The sequence below is a fragment of the Bombina bombina genome, chromosome 6 (genome assembly GCF_027579735.1).
Source record: "Bombina bombina isolate aBomBom1 chromosome 6, aBomBom1.pri, whole genome shotgun sequence".
Classification (NCBI taxonomy): domain Eukaryota; kingdom Metazoa; phylum Chordata; class Amphibia; order Anura; family Bombinatoridae; genus Bombina; species Bombina bombina.
The window spans coordinates 809,226,064-809,251,858 of NC_069504.1; the positions used below are offsets into that span (position 1 = coordinate 809,226,064).

The window sequence follows — 25,795 nt, forward strand, 5'->3', positions numbered from 1 at the left end:
AAAAGACAATCATATGCACCAACTGCTACATTAGAGGAATGCACTTCCAAAAAGATGGGTCTCTAAACATCCAGGCGGATCGAAATTGGTGCTGATGTAAACACTCCATCAAATTTATCAAAAGATGTCTGCACCTCTGGTGTCCAGACAAAAAGAAGTTTGACTCCCAGCAAGTCGATTAATAGAGACACAAACTCCGGAAACAATTACGATAATTCCAGAATAACAGAAACTTTCTTAGACCCCATCCTAATATTGTCTGGAGAAAGGATGTAGCCAAAAAAATTCTACTGAAAACTGACTCTTTTCCAGCTTGGAAAACAGACAATTAGCTCTTAATTTTGATACTACAGACCGGACATGTGTCACATCTAAATCTTAATAGGATATCATCAAGCCGGTATATAAAAATAAAATTATCCAATAAGTCTCTGCACCAAGGTAGAGCATGCTGTGATCTGAGATGCCTCACAGAAAATGCAGCATGACTGCAGAAAGAACTGAACATATGCAGGAACTATTAACGCTTTTGCTTTGCACTGCTGATCCTCATCAGTCTGTTCTCTTTGAACTGTGCTGTGCTCTGGCTGTACTGTGTAAACGTTCCTTTACACAGTGCAGCCAGAGCAAATCTCTTTTGAAAAGAACAGCCAAATATGGAGCAGCGTTGCAAAGCAGCAGCACATTGATGACTGTCTCTCAGGGAATTTTTTTCAACCCCGCTCCCTATCCTTTCCTGCTCTGCAAAGCAGTGCCCTTGGTACTGCATAGTTGCCAACATTTAAAAAAAAATTCCAGGGACACTTTGCAGCAGAGCAAGCAAGCGGGTTACTGGAGTATTGACGACCTACTGTTCAACTGCTCCGCCCTCTCCGTTGTGCGATCAACACACCCATTTGATAGTAATAGTATAATTTAGACTTATCCATAGTTTATTATACAGATTACAGCACCAAGCTGTTACACCTACCCAGTCTCTGGAACACATTCTGGGCACATGGTTATTTTTACAACACAGCATCAAAATTAGAAAGACAAATAATATTTGAACCCATTCAATAATAATAATATTCCATTAGGAATGAATTATATTTAAATAATACACTATATCTATTTATCATCTATCTATCTGTATATATGTGTGTGTATATATATATATATATGCAAACAACAAATGTTGTGCAAAAGAGATTTTCAGGGACATTTCCAGGGACAAAAAAAATCCAGGGACATACAACAAAATCCAGGGACTGTCCCTGGAAATCAGGGACTGTTGGCAACTATGGTACTGGCAAATCTTCTGCCCAACACAGCCCCAATAATTTTAATTTTAGTTTAGTTTTGATTCATATATTTCTTACTTCCTAAATCCCCACTAGATAACTAGAGAGCAACGATTTGTAATTAAATTAATAGATATAACATATAAACATGTTTGAGAACATAGGAGGGGAGTGGGAAGCCATCAATCATTTGCTGACTCTTCCCTCAATTCTGTTACCCTAGGTCTGGTTGACCTATTTCAAAATTCAACCCCAAGATACAAGGCAAGTACACTTTTAAGTGGAAATTGCAAATATTATGAAACATAATAAGGAGAATCTAGCATAGAAAATGAATATTAGAATTATTGAAATACTTTACAAATCCAACTTTTTACATGTGGTACAATATTGCAAGATGCCCTGAACTAATACTACTGCAATCACTTTGTTTCCAAGGAAACAAAGTACCTCTCAAGTTCTTAACCATGATTTGGTTTGTTCCTATAACATCTCCACTCTTCACGTGAAACATCGCAGGTATCCGATTCCGAAGTGGATATAGCAGATGGGAGGCCACTAGAGGTCGCTGTCCACAATCTCGCGACTATATACTTAGCTAATGACAGCAGTAATACTACACAGAGTACGTCCCATTTTAAGATGGCGGCGCCCATGTGCAGGGAACTGGGACGACTGCAGGTAATTTGTGACATTATTTCGGTGCTTATGAGAGTGCCAGTTACTGTCGAGTAGAGTATCTAGAGCCTTTAGTATGTAGTAGAAAAGTATTAGAGATTGCGAAGAAAGGGATCAGTATTGGTGTTTGACAACAACTTTAACTTGTGTATAAGGTTAAGTTTACTACAGCCCAGTGCTAATTTATGGAATCTTCCCTAATAACAGCCTTAGTCTCCTCAACATAAACCATTAAGGTCGCTTTCATTAGTCATTTTATTTACCATTTATAGTCAGTGGAATTGACATCCAAAACGTCAGAGTAATGCGAGAGAGAGAGTTATAAATCATATATATAATGTCTTTGAAAATAAATCTTATTTAACAACTAGACTTTGCCTATTTGTACAGTATTCTAATTACGTTTTCTTACTGCTTGGAAATCCATATCTCCAATAATCTTCATTTTGACATATTTTTGTACACTTGAGCTGACGATATCAGACCGAACTCCTTTTGGGAGAACTATTCGTAATCACGTTTAGAAACAAAGCATTAGTTGCTGCTTAAAGAGGCATATGTGTGCAATAAGCAAACTGCTCCTATTCATTAGTTTATTTTCTGATTGCACTATTGCTTGTGCTGAGGGGTAAAACACATCAGCCCTTGAGCTGCATTTACCACTAGTCTGTAAGCAAACCCATCAATTGAGCTAATGACCAGAGGCATATCTACAGCTGAACATGGCTGGTGATTGGTTGCTATGTAATATGTTGTTGCCCTTGAGCTAACTTTAAAGTGATGGTAAATTTTTACTACATAAATATTGAAATATTAATCTTTGAGTACTTATAACTTAATTTGCCTATATATTTATTTATAATCGTTATTCATAAATGTAATAAATTATTATTTTGCTTTCAGAGCGTTACCACTCCTTGCTCCTCCCCTGCCATTACTTCCGTTTAGATTCTTCATCCCGGCGATAGTTTAGAACCACCCCTCCCTGCGTCAGAGAATTGGCATGTCAACATTCTTGACTTGCTCTGCGCATGCGTTACATTTATGTATGCAATACATTGTATTTGTATCCAATGTATCATATACTTTGTATTCCGTCTAAGCGCAGCTATCAATAGAGAGAGAATAACAACTGAGAATCCCATTTATTTTACCCTCAGTACAATGTTTCCAATCTCCGCAAATAAATGTTGTGCATGCGCACAATTACAAGCTAGAGCACTCTCAGCCAGCGATACAAGAGTTAGGGCATGCGCATATGTATTGAAGGGCGTGTTAGCTAAGAGGAGTGTCGCCGACTGGCCTGAGCTGTCAGTGGTTGTAAAAAAAAACGTGACCGGAGTAAATCAATGGCGGCCGTGTTACGGGAGGAGGATAGAAATAATAAAATACGAGTTTCAATAATAAATAAGTTGATTAATAGAGCGAATTTGATAAAGTCATGAATTAAAGTCACATTATTTTTGGAGTTCATAAAAGAACGATCTTTCAAGGTAGGCATAGTTTACCATCACTTTAAAGTGAATGTCAACTTTCATGATAAAGTGCCTTTTTAAAAAACAAAAAAACAAAACAAAAAAAATACATTTTGTATCAGGTTTTACAAATACCTTCATCTCCTGAAACGCTAGATCGCCGATCCCCCGCCTGCAGGTCCTTTGTACTTTGTCAGCAATGATGAAACTGTCTTCCTCCAATCACGGCTTCCACCACCCCATCCATCTGGTGAGGCCATGCCGTGATTAGAGGAAGCCGGTTTCGTCATTGCTGTGTAAGCACAGCAGGAAGAAGCAGGCGGGGGGATCGGCGATCCAGCGTTTCAGGAGAAGGTAAGTATTTGCAAAATCCGGTGCAATTTAAACTTTCATTAATTAAAGTGAGCCTGTTTTTAATAGTTTTTTTAAAAAAAACTGGGCACTTTATCATGAAAGTTGGGTTTAACTCCTTTGTAGTCATTATAGACATAAATAATTCTTTTATTAAACTGCTGCTTGCATATAACATATGTTTTTTTTTTTTTTTTTTTTTTTTTTTTTCTTCCTATCTCACATCTATGTACTTTTTAACAAACAAAAACTCCACAGCACCTTATATGTAACACAATGTATTATGCTTCTTCTCACATGGAGTTACAAAAGTGTTTCAGCAACATTTCGGGAGGTTATCCCTTAATCGTGCTAATGGGCCTCATCTGTTAGATGCACTTTATAGGCCTTCACATTAAAGTGAATAAAAATTTTCAATTAGATTTTGCTCAATACTAATTCACAAACACATGTTTAGTTAAGCTCCATATTTTTTCTTTTATACATTCGTTTTTTAATATTATTATATTTTATATTGTAACTTATCTCCGTTTTTGATCACAACTCCTCCCATCCTGTACTTCCTTGATTTCCAGTCCCTGATGTATAGAGCGGTCCCACACGCTCTATTTCGTACCTCGGAAGCGCATCCCAGTGGAGACCTCAATTTGCGCATGCGTGTCAAAATCTGTTGTGAATATGCGCATGCGTTCCAGAAGCCAGACGCAATCACTATCGGCATCACTATTTCCACTGTGGACGCGCATTGCTTAAGAATAGCTCTTGGATTTGCGAACGCACGTGCAGATGTATCGCGTTATGTTGCACAAAAGGAGTTGAACGACCCAGGGGGGGAAAGCGGATTAGAAGACGGCAATTTCAATCAGTTGAGAAATGAGGGACAAAATAGCGGGCGGAGGAATCACGGCTACAAAAATTAGGTAAATAACTATATATTTGGATTTTGGATGCGAATTAAAAAAAAAAAAAGATGAATTAAAGTCCACATTATTTATTTGGCTGCACAATATGACGATGAGCGATACTCTTGACTTTACATGCACTTTAACCCATTCAATGCTCATACAAAATATCTTACAAAGATTACTAATGCCACCTAGTGGTTACATATCATATTATTACAATGAGTATAAATGTGAATATAAAAACAATAATACATTTTACCTATGTACATTAAAGAGAGAAAATATCATCCTGTCCACTATTCTTTCATTTTATTATATATACAAACTACAGAAATACCTTTAGGTCAAGCTCTCTTTTAATCCCTTTTGGCATTAATGCTTCCAATTTATGAACCCAAAAGGACTCTCTTTGCTTTAGTATTAGTTCTCTTTGTATCTAGAATGGCCAAAGGCCCCTATTTTTTATACAGTGCCAAAGGTCCACAAAAACCTGACTGAACCACCTGGGCGGCCTATTGTGGCAGGAATAGAGTCAGTATTCACTCATATCGCTACATATTTGGATAAGGTCCTACAGCCAGAAGTGCTTAAAATCACTTCTTATATCAGGGATACTGGAGATTTTATTGAAAAGCTAAAGAATGTACCTTTGCAAATTGCTAAGTGTATCCTGTATACCCTTGATGTAAGCAGTCTATACACAGTAATAAACCATAAGAGTGGCATAGAAGCAAGTATTTTGGCCCTTAGAAATTCAGCCCTTTTATAATGAAATACAGATACAAGTCTTTGAAAATTTGTTAAAGGGACAGTCAACACCAGAATTTTTGTTGTTTTAAAAGATCGATAATCTCTTAATTACCAATTCCCCAGTTTTGCATAACCAACACAGTTATAATTATACACGTTTTACCTCTGTTATTACCTTATATCTAAGCCTCAGCAGACTGCCCCCAGTTCTTTTGACAGACTTGCATTTTAGCCAAACTATCAAAATGCATTTAGATTAGAGGCGGTCTTCAAGGTCTAAGAAATTTAGCGTATGAACCTCCTAGGTTTAGCTTTCAACTAAGAATACGAAAATAAAAAAACACAATTGGTGATAAAAGTAAATTGGAAAGTTGTTTAAAATTACATGCCCTATTTAAAACATGAAAGTTTTTTTTATTTTTGGACTTGACTATCCCTTTTAAGAATAGTATTGTACAACAATTACTTTTTGTTTCAGGATGAGTGGTAACTTCAGACAAGGGGTACTGCCATGGGGTCCAACGTGGCCCCATCATACGCCAATATGTTCATGAGCAGAGTCGAAGAGAAATTTGTATATGAGAATAGTTTGTTCTTGAAGTATGGGACATAATGGTGACGCTTCATAGATTACATATTTGGCGTGTGGTGGGGTGATGTTGGGTACCCTGTTGGCTTTTGTGGAACAATTGAATCAAGCAGTCAATGGCCTGAAATTTACACTTAGTTTTAGTGAAGAAAAAGTGGTGTTTCTGGATACAGTTGTATATAAGAATGAAAGTACCTGTGGCCTTAATATTGATATACATAGGAAAGTGACAGAAATACCTTGTTAAGGTATGAAAGCTTTCACCACAGTGCCCTGAGGAGTTCTCTCCCTCAACGTCAGCTTTAAAAAAGAATTGTTAATGAGAATTCTCTAGTGAACTGTAGATTAAAGGAAATAGAACAATTCCGAGAGAGGGGTTACCCTATAAAATTAATTGAGAGTGAAATTGAAATGTTAAACATGATGATGGGAAAATTACCCCTAAAAACACACAGGAGAAACAGAGAGGCTAGTATGTGTCACCCAATATAATCCCAAAAGTAAAGAAATTAGTAGTATCATCACTAAACATTGGCATGTTTTAAAAAATTGCAATTCTAGTATTAAATCTTTTAAAAAAAACACACATGATGGCATATCGTAGGGTCCCCAATTTAGGTGACCTTTTGGTAAGAAATTACTTGGGAATTTCAAAGAATCAGAGGTTTATGACTACTAAAAGTTATAGCACTTCCCCATGTTTGGGTTGTGTTAGCTGCAGTGCAGTTATTAAAGGGGCAGACTAACAACATCCACAAACTGGAAAGAAGTTTGGTATAAAAAATTACTATACGTGTGACTCTTCCTATGTCCTTTACCTCATTAAATGCCCATGCTCTAAAATATACATTGGCGAGATGACAAGGCAGGTACGAGATTGGATGAGTCATCACAGATCTAACATTGGATGTAAGGAACAAGGATAGGGAAGCCCCAGTATCATGTCATTTCTTAGAGGCGGGCCACAACATTAGCCAAATGAGGTGGCAAATTATTGATGGTGAAGCTAGGCTACGAAGGGGTGGAAACAGAGAACTAATACTAAAGCAAAAAAGAGTCCTTTTGGGTTCATAAATTGAATGCATTGATGCCAAAAGGGATTGATAGAGAGCTTGACCTAAAGGTTTTTCTGTATTTTGTATATATAATAAATTTAAAGAATTGTGGACAGGATAATATGTTCTATCTTTAATGTGCGTAGGTAAATGTTTTATTATTTTTATATTCACATTTATGCTCATTGTAATAATATGATATGTAACGACTAGGTGGCATTAGTAAGCTGTAAGATATTTTGTATGAGCATTGAATGGGTTAATGTGAAGGCCTATAAAGTGCATCTAACAGATGAGGCCCATTAGCATGATTAAGGGATAACCTCCCGAAACGTTGCTGAAACACTTTTATACCTCTATGTGAGAAGAAGCATAATAAATTGTGTTACGTATAATGTGCTGTGGAGTTTTTGTTTGTTGGAGTTTCAAGGGGTTAACAGTCCTCCTTTTTCCACGTGCACCTGAAACTCTACCTGGGTGCTGTACACTTTTCTTGGATGCAGTTTATATACCGTATTTTTAAATGCAAACAAGCCCAACATGATGTTGTGGTGCTCTATAATTTGTAAGATTAATGTAAGGTAAAAAAGCTATTAGGCTACTGGGTACAAGTACATTAGCATGGTTACTAGTCACTTATTTTTCATCCTCTGCCTGAAGCTTTCTTCAAAACCGTTGCTCTGTTTTAACCCTTTAAATTTGACAGACTGTCAAGCTCTATCTCTTTGTATTAGGGGCTGCCATCTTGGAGCACAGGTATTCTGACACTGTGTGACATAAGCAGTATACATTTACAGATCAGATCAAATGATCTTAAAGGGATATAAAAGTCATATAAATGTTGCACAGTTGCTTCCATATAATTATCTACTTATACCCCGTAAAGAGATGTGCTGAGCAGGGTACAGAGGGAGTTCAACCTTTAAGGGATACTGAACATGATTCGTATAGAGCATGCAATTTGAAGCAACTTTCTTATTTACTCCTATTCATTTTTCTTCATTCTCTTGGTATCTTTATTTGGAAAAGCAGGGTAGCACTTGCTGATTGGTGGGTACATTTAGCCACCAATCAGCAAGCTGTGCACAGGTGCTGAATCAAAGATAGGCATGCTTCTTACATGCCTGCTTTTTCAAATAAAGATACCAAGAGAACAAAGAAAAAAATAACAGGCGTAAATTAGAAAGTTGCTTAAAATTGCCTGGTCTATCTGAATCATGAAAGAAAAAAATTGGGTTCAGTGTCCCTTTAATGTTGCAGCAACACCCCTGCTGCAGTTAGACACATTACTAAGGACTCTCATTTTGTTAATTGGACAAGGTTACAGTGACTGCAGCAGAAATACTGTTTCATCATGTCATGGGTTGGGATAGGTTTAACCTCTTTAATGCCCGTAGATGACATGCACTCCTCCCTTGCATCATGATCACTACCTAATTATTATGGCCTGAACCCAGACAGATTGATGTAGTTTTGAAGTAGAAAAGGAATCCGCTCATTCTGGTGTTTCTTTCAAGATTTTCCCCACTGTGCAGCCCCCATCCTTCTTGGATTGATTACGACAAATGTCTAATCAGATAATGCTCATAAATTAATGACTTTAGCAAATGGGGGGAAAAAAAAACTTGTATGTAGAAATGTCTTGGCTTTGTCACTAACTTTTTATTTTTATTTATTTATTTTTAAGCTATTACTTCAACGCATCAATACTTTGCAACTGTATTCTCCAAGCCGCTGTATTCAGACAACGTCAGTCTGCCTTAAGGTATATGAATCGTCATATTTCTAATCTATTAACTGACACTTCTGGTTAAAATTACTCAAACCATCATGAAGAAAAAAAAAAAGAAATTGTTGTGCTACATTTACACAGTATAGTTGTAAGATGTTTCTTATATACACAAATGTGTTTGTTAATAAGACACACCTCTTGCGTTCGTGTAAATATGGTGTTTGTCCCATGTTCCCTAATAGCCCAAAAAATGCAAATTCTGTAACGTGCCAGTGCCGCATAGCTGCTGTAGGCACATTTTGCTTTTTGGTCTCTACGGAGTGCGAGCAAAAGCACATTTGTTTCCACGAAATTAAGAGCTGTTTTAGGCCCCATTTAACTATTATGTCGGATATTATGTCATTCTTCTTTTTTTTTTTTTTAAAGGAACATGGAAAACAGAATTAAACTTTGTTTGTTTACAATTTTAAAAAATAAATTTAAAAAATCCATCAGTTTATAACCATGCCATGCATATACAGCTCTATTCTCAAACCCAGCTCAGTATGCTCTTGTGGTAAGAAGCAAAGTTTCAACAAAGGATACAAAGATAAAGAAGTCAGATTTTGTTTGTTTTTAATTGTGTGCACTGTCTAAATCAGACATCCTCAAACATATCAGCTGGCTGAGCATCATGGGAAACGTAGTTCCAAAACCTCTGGAGGGCCAAGTTTGAGGATGTCTGGTCTAAATCATGAAAGTTTAATCTAGAACCTTTAATAAACTTTACATATCAGTATAGCATGTGTCTATTTAAAATTGTTAGCCATTAGTTGTGTAAAAAGCACTCTGATTATTGAACTGTCATCTGAGAGTATCGGGTCTTTTTATCTCTTATCTGGTTTTATTGATCTAGAACCGAGCTGCCCGTGTGAAAGTTGGGAAAGGTGACAAACCAGTGACGTATGAAGAGGCACATCCTCCTCACTACATAGCACATAGAAAGGGGTGGTTGTCCCAACACACAAGTGAGTCTCTTATTAATAACCAGTTGATCACAGTTCTGTATTTTGATATGATTTGAAGGTCATTTTAATTGTAATGCAGTGCATAAAGCAGCTTCAACTACTACATCTGTTTTGCATTATGCTGAAATAGGTTCTATTTCTGTTATTCCTTTTGTTTTTTAATTTTCAAAGTTTTATTGAGCAGAGATGAAACATACAAAATCTTTCATTAGCAAAAAATAAAGAAGTCTAAAATAACTGTATTCTTCCAAAGGTAGAATAGATTTCACCTGTTCAAACCACATGCCAATGGTGGGGACGTCCTTGGGATTTATAATTTCGGGCAATTAAGATTTTGCCCACGTTCAATACAAATTGGGATAGTTTGAGACATAACTTGCAATTATGCTTAGATGGCAAGTTCAGTAGGGCATTAGCAGAGAATAGAGAAAAATCGTATACTTGAAATATTTTCAAAAAGTTCTCAACATTTTTTGAGAAAGGTATAACTGCTTATAGCTCCACCAAAGCAGTGTACTCACTTCGCCACAGCCCCCCAATCATCTCTTTCTAATACTTTTTTATGCTGATTCACATAGTAACAGTCATCAATAATACATTATGGGCCAGATTACGAGTGAAGCTGTATTTAAAGCTCGCGCGTTATCTCCACTAGAAGTAAGCTTTTTGCACGAATCAGGTAGTGATTGTATTACAAGTTGAAAGCAAAACGTTTTCGCTCTGAGCTAACCTGATGTTCTCAAAAAGCCGAAGTTACTGTGTTTCCCCGAAAGTAAGACATCCCCCGAAAATAAGACCTACTTACAGTTTTGCCTCTCGCTGAACTATAAGGCCTCCCCCCGAAAATAAGGCCCAGCCGGAGCAGACAGGAAGTGCGAGGTCTCTTTTAATCAGAGAGCCCGCGCTGCCGCCAGGACAAGCTGCTGCTTGCTCTGCCCTGACGGAGTCTGACTCACAATTAGACAGTGAGTCGTGCGGGGCAGGAGTCGGGCACATTGTGTGGACACACAGGGGTGACTGAGGTAGGGGGGAAATGTCTGATAAAGGGGTGGGGGGATCACTTAAAATGACAGGAGGAATCACTTAAAATGACAGAGGAGGATCAGAGGGGGGAATCAAAATGACACAGGAGGACTACATTTCCTACCGTACCGTATACAGGCAATACATTTCCTTTTTTTTGTTCAACAATAAATGTGTACCGTATTCTTCTTCATGAAAAAATAAGACATCCCCTGAAAATAAGACCTAGCGCATATTTGGGAGCAAAAATTAATATAAGACACTGTCTTATTTTTGGAGAAACAGGGTAGAATAACGCGACCATGTTAACATATTCCCCCATAGAATGGAGCAAAAAAAGTGGAGGGAAAACGTAACACCCAACTTGCCAAATTGCAGAATCTCAAGTGCGCTAACCCGACGTGAAAATGATGAATATTTCACATAGCAGAATATGTTCTATTTATTCATAAATACATATTTCTACGTATATCTGATGGTATTTTGTGTGTGTGTGTATATATGTATATATGTGTATATATATATATGTATATATGTGTGTATATATATATATATATATATATATATATATATATATATATATATATATATATATATATATATATATATATATATATATACACATACATACATACATACATCCGCCCTCCTGGGTCAACCACCTGAGCTTACATTCAAAGCATATACAGGACAATAAACTGAAGTCTCAGGATTTTTCAAAATTGCCAAGTTTAATTGACGTTTTGGGGATATATCTCCCCTTCTCCAGAACAAACAAAAGATGTGAAACACCCTCTTAAATAAGGCAAACAAAAACAGTGATTACCTCCTCCCCTCTGAGCAAGTTGCCAAACTTCAAACATTGCAGACACTGAGAAAATCGCTAAACTGGAAGTGGTATACCACACCACTTCCAGTCCGGCGTTACATACATTGAGAATTCACATATTATGTAACAAAATTATCAATAACTCAAACGATAACGTTATGTATATAGATAGCAATTATAAACCTGTGTTAAATGATTCCATGTCAACACTTGATGTTATAGGTTCCGGTCTGATTATCCTTAGCGTACCCGGAAGTGACATAATGCATGTCAAACCGGCAGTGGGGCATCACAGTATGAATAAGGTGTAGTTAGCCGTTTCCCAAAACCAGAAGTGGGGCATATTACAGTGACACAGCATAGCTAAAGCTATTTACACGTGCATATTTTTAAAACTAATAAACCATGTGAACTGCACACAATATTAACATAGTCTATGTGTATCTAACAGCAAATTATGCTGGTAAAAAATGTGCAAACTTATGTGGGTAAATGGGTACTCTACAAACACGGTACTTATGCGCTCTCAGAATTGTGTATTTATTGAAATTTTTTTTATTGTACTGGCTGTAAACAACTACTATACTAAAAGGTATATAGTAGTCTGTGTTCGTTATATCGCTAACTTGGTACACCTTAACAAATGTACAGGGAGTGCAGAATTATTAGGCAAGTTGTATTTTTGAGGATTAATTTTATTATTGAACAACAACCATGTTCTCAATGAACCCAAAAAACTCATTAATATCAAAGCTGAATAGTTTTGGAAGTAGTTTTTAGTTTGTTTTAGTTATAGCTATTTTAGGGGGATATCTGTATGTGCAGGTGACTATTACTGTGCATAATTATTAGGCAACTTAACAAAAAACAAATATATACCCATTTCAATTATTTATTTTTACCAGTGAAACCAATATAACATCTCAACATTCACAAATATACATTTCTGACATTCAAAAACAAAACAAAAACAAATCAGTGACCAATATCGCCACCTTTCTTTGCAAGGACACTCAAAAGCCTGCCATCCATGGATTCTGTCAGTGTTTTGATCTGTTCACCATCAACATTGCATGCAGCAGTAACCACAGCCTCCCAGACACTGTTCAGAGAGGTGTACTGTTTTCCCTCCTTGTAAATCTCACATTTGATGATGGACCACAGGTTCTCAATGGGGTTCAGATCAGGTGAACAAGGAGGCCATGTCATTAGATTTTCTTCTTTTATACCCTTTCTTGCCAGCCACGCTGTGCAGTACTTGGACGCGTGTGATGGAGCATTGTCCTGCATGAAAATCATGTTTTTCTTGAAGGATGCAGACTTCTTTCTGTACCACTGCTTGAAGAAGGTGTCTTCCAGAAACTGGCAGTAGGACTGGGAGTTGAGCTTGACTCCATCCTCAACCCGAAAAGGCCCCACAAGCTCATCTTTGATGATACCAGCCCAAACCAGTACTCCACCTCCACCTTGCTGGCGTCTGAGTCGGACTGGAGCTCTCTGCCCTTTACCAATCCAGCCACGGGCCCATCAAGACTCACTCTCATTTCATCAGTCCATAAAACCTTAGAAAAATCAGTCTTGAGATATTTCTTGGCCCAGTCTTGATGTTTCAGCTTGTGTGTCTTGTTCAGTGGTGGTCGTCTTTCAGCCTTTCTTACCTTGGCCATGTCTCTGAGTATTGCACACCTTGTGCTTTTGGGCACTCCAGTGATGTTGCAGCTCTGAAATATAGCCAAACTGGTGGCAAGTGGCATCTTGGCAGCTGCACGCTTGACTTTTCTCAGTTCATGGGCAGTTATTTTGCGCCTTGGTTTTTCCACACGCTTCTTGCGACCCTGTTGACTATTTTGAATGAAACGCTTGATTGTTCGATGATCACGCTTCAGAAGCTTTGCAATTTTAAGAGTGCTGCATCCCTCTGCAAGATATCTCACTATTTTTTACTTTTCTGAGCCTGTCAAGTCCTTCTTTTGACCCATTTTGCCAAAGGAAAGGAAGTTGCCTAATAATTATGCACACCTGATATAGGGTGTTGATGTCATTAGACCACACCCCTTCTCATTACAGAGATGCACATCACCTAATATGCTTAATTGGTAGTAGGCTTTCGAGCCTATACAGCTTGGAGTAAGACAACATGCATAAAGAGGATGATGTGGTCAAAATACTCATTTGCCTAATAATTCTGCACTCACTGTATATATGTCATAGAATGTTATTGATTACACTACTCCAATCCAATGTCAGAGGTGTCTCACGTAGATATCCTGGCTAACACTTTGCTTTATATAGCCAACAGTAGTGCAGAACCAATGTGGGTATTCAAAGGGTATAATTGCAGGAAATATTAATGGTCTCTTATACATAGGGTCCACTCCAGGGTCTATAGAACAGACCCCAGATGCAGATACCCAATGTCTAAAGGCACCAAGGTATCTACATCAAACTCACCAAGAACTATACATCTTGCTACCCAAAACCCAACTGCACACTATCAGCTTTGTTTACATAAAACTACCCAGATCTGGCATAGAGTTCAATCCCTTTGGAACAATAGTGTCCAGTCTCAGAATCCATTCTGCCTCGCTCCTGAGAAGCATTTTCGGGACATGGTCAATTAGGATAACTTGTAAAGATGCCACAAGGTGTTTTGCCTCCATCCAGTGGCGTGCCACCGGTTGGTCTCACCGTCCCTTCTCAATGGCCTGTCTCATGGCCGTCCTGTGGTTCGCCATGCACTCCCTTAGTGTCCCTTGGGTCTTACTGATATGTATCCCACATGGACAAAACAGCATGTACACTACATATTCCGTAGTGCACATTATGGAATGTTGGAAGGTATATTTTTTTTTGTTGTTGTTGCTGTGTGGGTGATTAATCTTTTTTTGTGGCTATTAATCCATTGCATGTAGTGCAGTTTCATAGCAATTTACAGGGTCAGTTCTGACAAGAAGGTCACGGATATTGGCATTTTGCTTGTACCCCACCATGGGGGTGATTGATTTGGCAAATTACAGTTTTGGATCTGAGTATAAGATTGACCCAGTGTTTTTTGGATATTTGGCCCAATTTAGCTGTATTAGGAGCAAATGTGGTAGTCATAATTAATTTTGGTTCTCTATCCTTGTTGTGAGTCAGCGTTTGAAGGACATCGTCTTGAGAGAGTCCCTTGATTTGTTCAAAGAAAGGATCAATCACTTTCGACTTGTACCGTCTGACGAATTTGGTCTTCATATCAAGTAGTTGTGAGACCCCTTTATTTGTATTGGAGTTGTTCCTAATTGTGCTAATCATTTGGGGGACTTAAAGGGACACTGAACCCAATTTTTTTTGTGTGATTCAGATAGAGCATGCAATTTTAAGCAACTTTCTAATTTACTCCTATTATAAATTTTTCTTCGTTCTCTTGCTATCTTTAAAAAAAAAAGAATGCATCTAAGCGTTTTTTTGGGTTCAGACTCTGGATAGCACTTTTTTTTTTTTATTGGTGGATGAATTTATCCACCAATCAGCAAGGACAACCCAGGTTGTTCACCAAAAATGGGCCGGCATCTAAATTTACATTTTTGCATTTCAAATAAAGATACCAAGAGAATGAAGAAAATTTGATACTAGGAGTAAATTAGAAAGTTGCTTAAAATGTCATGCTCTATCTGAATCACAAAAGAAAAAATTTGGGTTTAGTGTCCCTTTAACAATTCCCTTTGTTAATGTGGGTGGGTGGCAACTTTCTGCTCTAAGAAGGGGATTGTGGTCTGTGGGCTTCTTGTATAATGTAGTTTCGAGCCTGTCTCCCGGTTTAGAAATGAACAAATCAAGGAATTGTATAGAGGATGTGCTGTAGTTCATTTTAAATCTTACTGTGGTTGGTGTAGTGTTATACTGGGTGAACAACTAGTGTAGGCTGTTCTCATCTCCCCTCCACACTAATAAAATATCGTTGATGTATCTCCTGTAAAAAAAAATTACAGGAGATACATTTTGGGACCACAGATATTCTTTCTCGAAACTTGCCATACATTTTTGGCATAGGCTGGGGCCACATTTGACCCCATGGCCATGCCAGATGTTTGGAGAAAGAATGATTTCTCGAATTTAAAATATTTTTTCTTCAAGCAAAATTAAAGTAGTTGTAGTAAATATTCAATGGGGGGACCAACATACTTATCAGTCAAAATGGATCCATCTATACCTTAACACATGAGCCGTTTTACTGAGAGCTAAGTTACAGTTCCTAAGAGTGTGATTAGATACTTCCATCTTCTTTCTCTTTTATAATCTGTGTATACAGGACTTCACTATTTATTTCCTTTTCTTCAAAGGATTTTAACTTCTGGATTCCTGAAGATCACATATCCTTACCAGTGCTTTATCAAATTTTTTTTCTTTACAAAATATGTGAGTTCTAAATGTATGTAACGCCGGACCAGAAGTGGTGTGGTATACCACTTCCGGTTTGGCGATTTTTCTCAGTGTCTGCAATGTTTGAAGTTTGCCGCCTTGCTCAGAGGGGAGGAGGTAATCACTGTTTATTTGTTGCCTTATTTAAGAGGGTGTTTCACATCATTTGTTTGTTCTGAAGAAGGGGGTGATATATCCCTGTAACGTCAATTAAACTTGGCACTTTTGAAAAATCCTGAGACTTCACTGTTTATTGTCGTGTATATATGTGTGTGTTTGTGTGTATATGTAATTCTCTATGTTAAAGCCCTTTGTCTACCTTTTTTTTCTAACACCTGAGACCTCATATTTTTGAGCCCTTATAACTTTTTTGTGCAAATTATTTTTTTTCTTATTCATTTTTATTAGATAGTAGTGTAGCTGTACTTGAATGTATTTTTGTGTTTTATTAAACTTTTTTTTTGTTTTGCAAAACGGTTAACCTGAGGTCGTGCTATCCCGATGCGCGTTAAATTCAATTACGCTCAAGCAATCGTGTTTACTTTCAACTTGTAATATGAGCGCTACATCTGACCCGTGCAAACCGCCGCGCTAAAACCGATATAGCTTGCGCATAACTGTTAGAGCGCGACTCGTAATCTGGTCCTATATTGCCAAAATTATGTGCACACTCCACTAATTGACTTCAGGTGTTTCAACCATACCTATTGCTAACTGGTGCATAAACTCCAGCACGTAGTCAGGAAATCTCCATAGCCAAACATTGGTAGTACAATAAGTCGTACCGAATAGCTCAGTGACTTTAAACATGGCACTTTCATTGGATGCCACCATTACTACAAGTTACTTGATGACATTTCTACACTGGTCAACTGTAAGTGATATTTTTGTGAAGTGCAAGCTTCTAGGAGCAACCACAGCCCAGCTACAAAGTGGTGGGCCATGAAAACTCAGAGTTGGGCCACGAGTTATGTAGCGAGTAAAAATCACCTATCTATTGCATTGAAGTGGAAGAACATAAGTTGCCTGCTCAGAGCCCTGACCTCAGCCTCATTGAACACCTCTGAGATGAATTGCAACTCAAATTGCAAGCCAGACTTTCTTGTCCAAAATCAGTGTCTAACCTCGCATATGCTATTTTGGCTGAATGTGCACAAAATCTTGTGGAAAGTCTTCCCAGAAGAGTGGCAGCTGTTATAGCCACGAAGGGATGGGGGGGGGGGGGGATATCTAGATATTAATGCCCATGTTTTTGGAAAGAGGAGTCCACATACTTTTGGACATATAGTTTGTTTTAAAATTAATGTATAAGCCACATGAACACACAGCAAAGATACATATGCAGGTTAAGTAAGGGCAGGAAGAAAAATATGGAATACCTTCAATACTTTTAATTTCCTGAGAGAAACCTTTTTTTGTAATTGTAAGCTAGGATTACTATGCAAAAGGTAAGAGAAACAAAGGCGGGTTGATTTTATTAAAACTTGGGTAAACAAAAGATTTTAGTAACAAATTAATGATATTGTATATTTAGTTTGGTTTCCCTTTTAATCCCTTCGATGCACATTGCAGCCTGCTGGTACATGATGAGGCCTTTTGTCATGCAGGGGGGTTGCTATTAAAATGCTGTTTTCAGCAATTTCCCGCACTACAGGCCGGGATCAGTTGGTGGCCTAGTGGGCAGCACTCCCAGACTTCATGGGAGTGCCAGTGACGTAACCACAGGGCTGAGCCAGGAAGCTCAGTGTAGCTGCTGATGGTTCTTCAAACCCCTCAATCTCCGCTCCCATAGCAGCTACAAACCTCCAAGACCCCTCATTTGAAAGTGATTTAAAAACATCCACTGATGTGGAAATTCGAATACATGGGAATTTGCTTGGAAACCGTATATTATATACATAATTTTAAAAAAATCTATTATGTCTAGAGACCTCCAATAAAGTTAATTTTCTAGTAGACAAGTCCCTCTCTTTAAAAAAAAAAAAAGTATTCACCTTGCAAGAAAGTCTTATTTCTGTACTGCACAATGGGGCATCTCTAATCTATACTATAACCCCCAAAAGCCTGTATGGGCTATTTTTCAATATTATTTACTAAAATCTATGCAAAAATTATACATATCTTTTACAGTTTTTGCTGCAGCTCTTGCACATGCCATGAATTATAAATATAATAATGGCATATTGTGAATCTGCTGGGCCTGCTGATAAAAACGATATATAATTTGTGTGGGTCACTCAATGAAATTTGACTCACAATATGGTTTAAATGTAGGTTGCCAAAAAAGCTCAAAATTGGCTCAGCACTTGGGTGTAGAAAAGGCTTAGCAGTGAAAGGGTTAAAAAAAATGTTTGCTGTACTTTATTATATTAAGAACCCCTTAATTACATAAGCATACTTGCCTGCAGTCTTAAACAACTGGTTTCAGTTGAAATGTAAACTGCCTTTATCTGTTTTTGTTTTTTTTTAAGGCAGGAAAAAACCTCCAGGATGTGTAAATTACATTGTTTTATATGAATGATAGAACATGTTTGAGTTCAAAGTACAATTAAATTATCATGCATTTAAAAGAACAAACATGTTGAAATATTTTTGTTCCACGTTGTTACAGCAATTTACTTTGAACTAAAGTGCAATACTGTTATGTTGGATCTCACTGACTATTGGTAACACATTTTTAAGTAAAGATTAGCCTGAGAATAGCATGTAGATGTTTTTGTAAAATGTTATTGGTTGTTTAAACATTGAAAAAAATAAGTCTAATGTTTGTATCTTTAAAGCCAATGCTTGACAAACCCAGATGCCAGGGACCCACTGGCATCCTAGTTTAGAGTCCCCAAGACATCTGTTTCTGACTCCTAGATTTTGAACACATTTGTTGAGCACTGCTTTAAAGGAATAGTCTAGTCAAAATTAAACATTTGTGATTCAGATAGAGCAGGTAATTTTAAGCAACTGCTTCGTTCTCTCATTATCTTTATTTGAAAAAGCAAGAATGTAAGCATTGGAGTCGGCCCATTTTTGGCTCAGCACCTGGGTATCACTTTCTGATTGGCGTCTAAACATTCCAGTGCTGACCTGTTTGCACATGTGCAGCAACTCTCCTTTAGATACCTGCAGTGTAACCTAGGTTCTATAATGGTAGCACTTGTTTACCTTCAAGGGAAAGTCCATTGTTGTACTTGATGCCTACAAAGTGCAGCTCGCTTTACGCCTGCAAATGGCTTCTCTCTACCGCTTACTCTTCTCTCACATTTGATGTCATAGACCGGTGCCTGGATCAAGTTCTCTACCTGCGCTACAATATTACAAGGAAACTTTGCAAGCATAATTCGGATTATCCTAAGTTATGAAGGTATAATCTAGATTTTATTAAAGACACATAGACAAGTATTTTGCTTTCTTTCCTTTACTACTTAAATGGCAGTCATTAAAAGCACATATATTAATACAAGAAAACTGTCATATTTAAAAAGAGACAGTTAAAACAGAGAAAAAATCAGTGACCAATAACAATGTAGAACTGATTAGACCAACACAAAGTAACCAATCAGATTCAAAATATAACCTATAAACTGTCCAACATATAATAACACATCCTCTTTCTTGTCGACTGATGAAGAAAACATAAAGTCCATCAAAACACAATAGATCCATCCGAAAAGGCAACCCAGAAGACTGAAGAGCAGGAACTTGAAGAGGAAACACATCCATGCAGGAATAACCAACTTGAATGAAGAATTTGAAGATCTACTGGAACTCTGTAATCTTTGAAGCAAACTTGCTTGAAGAATTGATTCATCACATAGATGAGAGGGAACAAAACCATCCAGCAGAATATCCATATTATTGATTGATAACTAAAACAAATGTAAAAAGGATTAATAACAACATAATAAAATAAGGGAGGGAACAATATGAACATTCAATATAGAGGAGGAAAAATACTCGTCTCTGTGTCTTTAATAAAATCTAGATTATACCTTCATAACTTAGGATAATCCGAATTTTATTACAAGACCAGAGACTCATATTTTGCTAGTTTAAAGCAACTAACAAAATAAGCTAAGCGAGGCGTGTTCAATGGGTTTAAAATAGAATTGTTTAAAAATAGAATCAGAAGACCAGTCAGCTGCAGCCAAAATTTGTTGAAGGGTAGCAGCTTTCAAAAATGCTTTAGAAGCAGCTGATCCTCTTAACAGAGTGAGCAGAAAAAGAACAATCAATACCTGCCTCACTCATAACCCATTTAACCCACCTAGCTATAGATGTAGAACAGATAGGATCATGAGGAGGAACAAAAGATAGTAAAAGTTGATTAGAAGAAGGAGAACGAAAAGAAATAGTTCTACGTTCATACTCTTTAAGACATAAAACCACACAAAGGAGAGGTTCAGAAGGTAAATAAGGATAGAATATAGACGTTGAAAAAGATTTAGTTCTTTTAGAAATAAAGAAAGTAACACCTTCAGGACCATCTGGACCATGCGGAAAAATAGCATTTTTTGGTCCCGGGGGCCAAAGAGTCTTGCCTGAAATTGACCATGCTATGAGGCGAAGAGAACCTTGAACAATAAGATCGTGAGGATGACCTTCTGGATCTGACAATAGAAGAGGAAAAAGAGGAAGAAGAACAGGATGGTTGACAGACAATTCTAGAAGAGACGGGTACCAAGCTTGAGATGGCCAAAGGGGAGTGATTAGGAGAATCGAAAGAAGATCTCGACGGACTACCGATATGGTTCTCTGAATCATGGAAAACGGAGGGAACGCATAGGCTGTTTGAAGTGGCCAAGGGTGAAGAAATGCATTGATCGCCAGAGCGTCTGGATCTGGACGCCAACTGAAATATGGATGAATTTGAAAATTCAGTCTCGAGGCAAACAGATCCATTGAAAAGGGACCTCTGACAGATTGTAGCGACCGAAAAACTTGATGAAGTTTCCAATCGCTGGAATCTGTCAGATATCGGGAACCCCAATCCGCTGCTACGTTGGCTAAACCTGGAATATATTCCGCTTTGACAGAAATATTTCTGTCCAAGCAAAGGTGAATGAAATCTTTCGTAATAATTGATAAATCTCTTGATTTTGTACCACCGAGACAATTTAAATATCGAACTGCAGAAATATTGTCCATTCTGAGTAAGATGGACACAGGAAAAGAACCTTTGACAAAACTCTTGACTGCAAAAGAGCCTGCCAAAAGTTCTAAGCAGTTGATATGAAAACGCTTTTCTTCTGAGGACCATTTTCCTCCCGTGATAGAGGGACCACACCGAGCTCCCCAGCCCGATTGACTGGCATCGGATTCTATCACAAGATCCGGAGTTTTCCCAAAAATGGCTCTGCCGTTCCAAGCTTCTATATGGGTAAGCCACCAAGATAACTCTTCTTTGGCTTCTAAAGAAAGAGGAATTAAATGGGAGTAAGAAAGTCCTTTCTGAAGATGAGAAATTTTTAAACGTTGAAGTTCCCTGTAATGAAGTGGAGCAGGGAAAATAGCCTGAATAGAGGATGAGAGTAACCCAACTATTCTGGCTATAGTCCTGATGGGAACCAAAGATAAAGAGTTTTTGAAATTTCTTTCTTGATATTCATAATTTTGTCCCTGGGAAGACTGAGAGTAGACTTCAAAGTATCTATCTGAAAACCTAGAAAGGTTAAAGATTTGGTTGGAGAAAGAACTGATTTCTCTTTGTTGACTAGGAAACCCAAATTTTCCAAAATATATAAAGTAAGATGGAGTTGAGATTTTAAAATGACCGAATTCTGATTCATAATCAAAATATCGTCTAAATAAATTATAAGACAAACTCCTCGAAGACGAAGCAAAGTGATGATAGGTTTCATTAGTTTGGTGAATATCCAAGGAGCTGAAGATAAGCCGAAAGGCATACAAGTGAAACCAAGTTTTTCCTTCCCAAACAAAAGTAAGAAATTTCCTGTGTTTTTGAGTTACGGGAACTGTCAAGTAAGCATCTGTCAAATCTAGTCTGATAAGATAATCGTTGTCTAAAAGACAATCTCTGAGGAGATGAATACCTTCCATTTTGAAATGTTGATAAACAACGAAAGAATTTAGAGTTCTTAAATTTATGACTGGACGAAATTGTCCGTTTTTCTTTTTTTACAAGAAAAAGATTGCTGAGAAAACAATTTTGAGGGTTTGAAACGGGTTTTATAGCTTGTTTTGATAAAAGATTTGAGATTTCGTTTTGAACCAAAATTCTGTCTAAATTTGAAAATTTTATTGGTATGGGAAGAGAAATCTGAACAGGAGGAGAAATAAAATCTATAAAAAGACCTGAAACGGTGTGGAGAACCCATTGATCTGTAGTAATCGGGTTCCAATTGTGAGCAAAGAGAGATAATCTGCCTCCTATTATGTTTTGGGAAGAAACATGAGAAGGGGGAAAATAAATGTTTACCTTGTGAAGCACGGGATCTTTGTCTGGAACGCTGGATCCTGGGGTTACAATATCTTCCTCTTGATGGGAAAAAGCCTGAGGAAACTGGATTTTGGTATGGTCTTTGTTGCTGGAACTGTTGAGAAGAGAAGTGAGACCTGTTGGGGTATGAAGCACGGCCGGGAAAGCGGCCTCTACCTTTCCCAGCCTGCTCGGAGAAACGATCATGATGAAATATCTTTTTCATTGACGTTCTCACTTTATTTAGATTAGAAAAGGTGTTCACGTAACTATTCAATTCTTTGATAAATGTATCACCGAATAACAAACCTTTTGGGTCAGGATGAATTTCATTAATCGCGAAATCTTATACTCTGGGGTCAATTCCACGCAGTAAATTACGTCTGCGTTCCGTATACATAGCAGAGTTAGCATTTCCTAAAAAGGAAAGCATTCTCTGCAACCATTCTCTAACTAACTATGATAGGATCTAGAAGGGAATTATCATAAACAGCTTGTTCTGATAAGTCAAATAATTTTGATAGGGGGCCAATTGTGTCAAGCATTTTATCCTGACAGATCTTCCAAGCCCTGTCCATACCTTTTTTGAGCTTGAACCCGGGAGAACCTATAAATTTTAAAATTTTCGGGTCAACTTCTGGAGTGCAACTAGCGTTGTTGGGTAAAATAGGTCTAGGGCATTCAGCCCTCATTTTGTTACGAGAATCCCTTTTAAGGGGCTGCCGAAGTTGGTAGTCAATAAATTCAGCAATGTCAGAAGAAGGGCACCATTCCGTCGATCTCGGATGGTGCAAATCGTCTGCATTGAATCTAGGGTTACCTAGACAATCATAAAATTTTACTATATTAGAATCAGAATGTTTTGATTTTTTTAAGACATTTTTTAAATTTTTTTAATTTTCGGAGAAGCCGAAGAGTCTTCTGAGGAAGAATGAGAAATATAATCCTCAGAATTTTCTGAATCTAATGAAGAATCAGAATTAACTTCTGTCTCAGAAACAGCATCAGAAATATTTTGTTTGGCCAAAGCCTCTCCCATCAGTAACCTCTTGGGAGTAGAGGATAAAGCAGGTGTTTTCCTTCCTTTCCTGCAAGGAACAGACACATTTGAGGCAAGTTTCCGAGACTTTTTTACAAGTTTCTTGCTAGTCTTTATTGCACTAGAAATAGTTCTTTTTCTTTTAATAGCTTTTTTAGAATTTGATTTATTAATCAAAAAAGAATTTTTTTCAAACATGGCATCCATAGAAGTGTCAATCATCTTTTGAATCCCTTCAGTATTGAGTGAAGGATTCAAATCAGGAGATTGAGACATTATCAAATTTTATATATATATTTGAATAAAAGCTTAATAATAAAATTATTGATAATATGAAAATAAAATCTAATAAAAAAAAAATTTCCCTGACAGAAAATAAACGAATTGCCTCAAAGAATGTGATAACAAGAAAAAATAAGGAAGAATATTAAATTGTAGTATACTAAAATTAATCAAACAGTTATGTGAACAAACCAATCCCAAAACCAAACAGCAGATGGAGATAATACTTTGTTTATAACTTGTTAAAGTAATTATTTGAGGTTGCAACTTTTCTAAAGGATCGCAACAAAGTTGCGACTATCTCCGGCAAAGAACTCAGCTGAGCTAGAGGATAAGGAAAACGGCGGGAAAAAACATAAGTGCGTAGTAAAGATGACTACGCCGCGCGCATGCGCAGAGGGACAAGAAAATTTAAGCAAGATGGAGGACGGAGCGAGCAGTGAAAGCAGCTCAAAACGGACTAACTAGAGAGTAAGGTAACTAGAGAGTAAGGTAATAAAGTAAGAGAAAAAACAAAGGGGTAAAAACGAAAAGCAGAAAAGCATAAAGATAAAACGGATCTAATTAGAAAAAACAAAAAGTGTGAAAACGAAAACGATAGTGAAATATAAATAAATACAAACAAATAAAAATGTTTTGCAATAATAATAAAACAAAGCAGAAATTTTGTATAAACAAAAAGGAAAAAATGAAAACAATAATAATAATAAACTGAAGTCTGTAATAACAAAAAACCCAAGATAATAACTAAAATTTTAATAAGATTAAAATACAATACTTATCTTATACTGAAGCAGTAAAAGAAAGAGGATGTGTTATTATATGTTGGACAGTTTATAGGTTATATTTTGAATCTGATTGGTTACTTTGTGTTGGTCTAATCAGTTCTACATTGTTATTGGTCACTGATTTTTTTTCTCTGTTTTAACTGTCTCTTTTTTTAAATATGACAGTTTTCTTGTATTAATATATGTGCTTTTAATGACTGCCATTTAAGTAGTAAAGGAAAGAAAGCAAAATATGAGTCTCTGGTCTTGTAATAAAATAGATGACTCCAAATCACAGATGTGTGTAAAAAAATATTCTTTATTCAAAACCACTAAAAATAGCTTACCTACAAAGGTACAGGTGTGATTTTGGTGTGGTCTATTTTGTACAGAGTGTGAATTATGCTTATGAAGTTTCCATAATGGCAGCACCCATGATTAGAGGGAGGTGCATGAAATGTATTTAGTTTCCCTTTAAAGCAAATGGTGGCACAGTTAGGAAGAGGTTGTAATGATTAATTGGTGTGTGCAACAGATGACTGCGTGAATTGCAGCAATGTTTTATGTCTGGATTTTGAACTTCCACGTCTGACAGAAACTGGAAAATCTACACTTTTCAGAATTTAATTACAGGAAAAGGGTACAGAATAAATAGTGAACTAATATTGCACAGTATTTCTACTACATATTATTAAACATTAGATATTACAATTAAGTGTTTCATGTCTCTTATGTTCAAAATAACACCAATACAACATCCATATTTTTAGTTGAGTATTTACAGACTAATTTTTTTTCTTTCACTGTCATGTAGGTAATTTGGATCAAGAAGGAGGGGCTGCCGGGCGCACCATTGAGGATGTTTTTATTCGAAAGTTTATTTTTGGTACTTTCCATGGCTGCCTTGCCAATGAGATAGTGATAAAACGACGAGCCAACCTCGTCATAATCTGTGCTATTTTCATCCGTAAAATCCCACCACAGAAGTTCTATTTTCTAATTGGATACACTGAAACTCTGCTCTCATATTTCTATAAATGCCCTGTCAAAATGGAGGTGCAGACTGTTGATGAGAAAGTGATTTATAAGTACATTTAGATCAAGAGCATTGAGTAACGGGTCTTTCTCTTAAAGTGAAAGTAAACCATATCAGTACAAATTGCTGAAGGCTACATTAAAGGTAAAACTGAAGCTATACA

At 37.0% G+C, this 25,795-nt stretch overlaps 1 protein-coding gene across 1 annotated transcript; it reads left to right on the forward strand.

Annotated features, from left to right (window-relative positions):
• The first annotated feature begins 1,892 nt into the window (after positions 1-1,892).
• Positions 1,893-25,795, forward strand: LOC128662276 (28S ribosomal protein S24-A, mitochondrial). The gene is made up of 4 exons (XM_053716090.1): positions 1,893-1,964; positions 8,774-8,851; positions 9,714-9,825; positions 25,411-25,795. The coding sequence occupies exons 1-4, from the start codon at positions 1,926-1,928 to the stop codon at positions 25,692-25,694; spliced, it is 513 nt and encodes a 170-aa protein (XP_053572065.1). The 5' UTR covers positions 1,893-1,925; the 3' UTR covers positions 25,695-25,795.